This window comes from Mixophyes fleayi, chromosome 5, assembly GCF_038048845.1.
Source record: "Mixophyes fleayi isolate aMixFle1 chromosome 5, aMixFle1.hap1, whole genome shotgun sequence".
NCBI classification, from domain to species: Eukaryota; Metazoa; Chordata; class Amphibia; order Anura; family Limnodynastidae; genus Mixophyes; species Mixophyes fleayi.
Genome location: NC_134406.1, coordinates 223,990,681 through 223,995,113, shown reverse-complemented (window position 1 = coordinate 223,995,113; position 4,433 = coordinate 223,990,681). Strand labels below are relative to the sequence as shown.

The following is a 4,433-nucleotide window of genomic DNA, read 5'->3' as shown; positions in this document are numbered from 1 at the left end:
TATCATTGTCATATCTTACATCTCTCATTCATTTATTATCTGATAACAATTGTGCTCATACTGAACACGAATCCTTGTATTCTGCGACATTACAATTATTCAAGTGTTGTTATATTACTGAGGAGGACAACCTGCAGGTCTCCGGTTGGTCATCCATTAAAGTCCCTGCATTTCTTGCTAGTTAAATTTCTACGCTGTCCCTGCAGAAGAGTTGCATAACAGTTAACATTATCCTCTGCCACACAATAGGTAAGTGATAAATGTAAGAGATGTCCTTCTCTAGCAGTTCTGGAGGTGCAAGTCCCAGCACTTTGGACTTACTGGCACTTGTAGTTCCACATCAGCTGGAAATCCCCAGGCAATCAAGCTGTACTCTGAACCAGTTCGCCAGAAAAGTGTTACATTGCGACACTAGATGGTACAGCGAGCTGGGACTTGGTAGTTCCAGAGCCACTCAAGAGCTACAGTTGACTATCACTATTAAACGTTAAGTGTAGAGACGTTTAAATGCACCGTAGCCTGCATTACTTTGACATAATAATCAGCTGTTGTCAATTACATATAATACACACATTTAATGGTAGTATATTGTAAATAAATGAATGTGTTGTGACATGCTGTATCTAGTCAGATGTTAAGAATTTGAGCCTACTGTATGTAAAAGAAGTGACTGTACCTTACATATAATAGCGATAGGGTACCAGCGCATGACCTTTTTATTCTAATGTGTAATGTAATGTGTAATGAATGGCTTTCAACACGAGGACAGCAGTAGCTTTTTAATAGCCTCTCATATCAATTAAACGTAGGTTTAAATTGACATATGCATCAAATATTGAAATAAAGTGTTTAAAACATTCCTTAAACCCGATTTTCCATAAATTCACAAACATTCAGTGACCTTCACCATCGCTAATAACATTGTACATTGTCAAATTTAGTTAAAAGTACACTGTCTGTTAATGCACTTTCCTTCATTAGAAAATACAGCAGCATACTGGTCACTTTAGGCAGCTCTTTGCATAGACGACTTGTCACCACTCTTACCAAAAACAGTCCCAATAGGAACAAAACAAAACGGTGTATCAAAAATATTGTAATATAAATTACATAATCGCGTGGTACCATTTTCTACAGATATAATGTATATATATATATATATGGAATTAAATATCTTTAATTTCCCCATCGAATATTTTAGGTATCATGATAATAATACCGAAACGTGTCTCAATAGAACATCACTGATAAGCAATTATATTTTCTGAATACATTCTAAGAATATTCATTGCACTAGTCAAAAGTACTATTGTGTATAGTAATATTTTATCTGAAGTTGAAAAATGCAATCTTTTAATTTTGCTTGAAAGCCAAATTCTTGTCAAATGTTGGGTTTCAATTCTGCTCTAAAAGACCCGAGCTTTACAATGGCAGAGTTTGTATTAATTTTACATGAAATTCTGTGACAAACATTAACAAACACACTTATTCTTCAGTATTACAAGGTAAAGGTGAAATGGATAAAAGACTAAGAGAAAAAATCATATTGACTCTTTATTTGTAAAAGTGCAAAATAAAATCATCATAAAAAAATGTTATTTAAAAAATAAACAAATACATGTAGTATACAAAGGGAGTGTGTACATGTACACGTAATTTTTGCATTGCATTCAATGAAGAGTAAAGGATCAAATGGGATTTGATCTTAATGTGAGTGGTGTTGTCAAATGGAAGACATATCAGTTCATATGTAATAAGTTACATAAATTAGTCACTGCATACAGTATTTAAAGTTCCTTCCATACATCTTAAGTCTGAAACGACTTGACGTAAGCTTGATTACCCGGAGCTGGAATCATTCTTGGCAAGGAGCAGGAAACAGTCTCTCATACATTTGGGTAATTGCAGTAGTAAACAGCAGTGCTGGCATCTGACAATACAGAAGATATAAGGCCATTCTCTGCACTGAGGGCGGCTTGCTCCTGTCCATGGTAATGCATTCCTATTTCAGTCTTTGCTACATAACTGAGATATTGTTCAAATTCAGTCCTGTCCACCTCACCCAACATCTCCGCCTGCTGCACATGTTCTACTCTGCCCATCGGCTGGGGCTCTGGCGGAGGGGAGGGCTGCCCATCTTGTGACACTGGACGGTGTCTGTCAGCGCTCGGCATGTACATCTGACTGTAGTACATCTGTGGAGGTGTCTGACATCCCATCATGCTATGTACAGGGCTCCCGTTGCCCATTTGCTCAGACTGTGATATATGTCTACCCAGCATGGCAGGAGTCTGCTGGTGAGAAGGATATGGAGCATTGTAGCTGTAGGGGATCATCTGACATTCTTCCTGAGCAGAAGATGTGAAGAAGACAGGGTCAGTTTCAGCTATATCCAGGGGTGAGGTTTCAGGTGTGGGCAAGCTGTAGCTTTCATAGTGGGCACCCATCACCTGGTGCTCTCTGTAGTGGCCGGTCTGAGGCAGCTGGCTGTGATGATAGGGCTGCTCAGGATACCCCAGACTAAAGTTATCTACACACATCCTCCCATCACTAACCAGGACTGCGGGGTCAGTCTGCTCTGAAATGTGCATGAAGCCAGTTTCTGCCCTCTTCATCCTCTTCACCTGCTTCCTCCTCCTGGGTCTGTACTTGTAGTTTGGATGATCCTGCATGTGTTGTACTCTCAGCCTCTCGGCTTCCTCCACAAATGGTCGCTTTTCAGGCAGCGTCAGAGATTTCCAGGACTTTCCTGCAAATCAAAGGAGTAACAAAACAATCAACATATTGGAATGACAGCAAATGACGTCAAACAATGTTACTAACTTCCTAACTACTCAAAGCCTTAGTGACTGATCAGTACATAATAATAACTATATCAGCAGTCAATGCACCCCTGCACCATGTAATAACTATTATAATAACATAGCGCACACACAACAGTGCAATATATAAGATATTATAATGTTATACATTATCACTTGGAATATTATTATAATAAGATGGTCAATACACAGCAATGCATTGCACCAACTAATATAATAGCATACGTAATACACAGCAATATAATGTAATAAATATTATTATAGCATAGTCAGTATACCACTGTACCATGTAATAACTATTATACTAACATAGCGCATACACAACAGTGCAATGTATTACATATAATGTTATATATTATCATTTAAAATAATATTATAATCATAGTCAATACACAACAATGCAGTTTATATATAATACACCGCAATATAGTGTTATAAATACTATAAAAGCATAGTCATTATAACACCGTTGGGTGTAATAGTATAATAGCATAGTCTGTAAAGCACAGTACACTGGTGTATTAACCAGACAGAAATAAAACTGTATTTTTTGTAGTAGTAAAATATTTAAATGCACTTTTCAGATAGCACAAATGTATTCACTAGTCAAATACATTGGGGGTGATCTATAACAAAATTATACGCACATTTCAGATAATATCAGAGCATGAGAATAAGAATTAAATAAATGTCGTTAATAAGTAAACATATTACTGTAATTTAATAACTAGTAAAAACAAAGATACAGTAGATTCCAATAGTAATAAACGAAAGCCCACGTACTGTTAATTTAACAAGTATTCCCCGGTTTTCCTGAAGTCCACCCTCCTACGCCTGTGCCCCCCATATCTCCCTGGTACCCCCTTACCTAGCATCTTGCTGAGCTCTGCATTGTGCAGATCCGGGTTCTGTTGGGCCAGTCTCTTGCGCTCATCTTTAGCCCAGACCATAAACGCGTTCATAGGACGTCGGATCCGAGCCTCAGCTTTCCCCCTGGGATTGGCAGATCCTGATTCGCATTTCACCTTAGTATCCCCCATGGTGCTCAAGGTCTCTGCCCACTGGCACTGCCCCAGTCCGGGCATCATCATTGGCACTGAGCACTTTCCTTGGATCTGGTCGTCACTGGCGTATCCACCATCAGGACTGCTCATGTCTGGAAAGAAGGGCTCACAGTCCACAGTCACAGTCCACAGCTACTGTCCAGGACGCTCTGGCTGCTGCTGGTCACACTTTGATTAGTTGTGACTTGTGTCTGCCCTGAGGAGATACACAGACTTCTATAACCACAGCTCCAACCAATCAGAGCACGGGGCGTGCATATTTGGAAAAGGTGTTAGGGGTGGGTCTTAAAGGCGAGATGTGAGAGTGTTCCTCTATAGCCCGGCCCCCTCTATGCCCTGCAGCCCTGCATGGAAGCGGCACCTGCACTGATCAGAAGTGTATAGACATTTATATACAGTTATTACATTTAAAGCACTCACATATATACTGTTAACTGTCTTTCCTAAATGGAATATTTTCCGTATAAACGTAACGTCTGTCAAATACACTGAGTAGAAATAAATGATGTTCAGTCTGTTTGCTCTATTCCTAGTGCATTGTATTCAA

General features: G+C 39.2%; 1 protein-coding gene across 1 annotated transcript; it reads right to left on the bottom strand.

Moving 5' to 3' along the window:
• Positions 1–1,541: 1,541 nt before the first annotated feature.
• Positions 1,542–4,063, bottom strand: LOC142157832 (transcription factor Sox-17-alpha-like). The gene is made up of 2 exons (XM_075211364.1): positions 3,691–4,063; positions 1,542–2,749 (listed from the first exon to the last, which is right to left on the bottom strand). Exons 1-2 carry the CDS (start codon positions 3,974–3,976, stop codon positions 1,887–1,889), a joined length of 1,149 nt encoding a protein of 382 aa, XP_075067465.1. The 5' UTR covers positions 3,977–4,063; the 3' UTR covers positions 1,542–1,886.
• Between the last annotated feature and the right edge of the window lie 370 nt (positions 4,064–4,433).

Coding starts and splice junctions, on each gene's coding strand:
- LOC142157832 (XM_075211364.1), bottom strand. CDS start 3,976: ATGAGCAGTCCTGATGGTGGATACGCCAGTGACGACCAGATCCAAGGA. Junction 2,750..3,690: donor AGAGCTCAGCAAGATGCTAG/GTAAGGGGGTAC, acceptor TTTGATTTGCAG/GAAAGTCCTGGAAATCTCTG.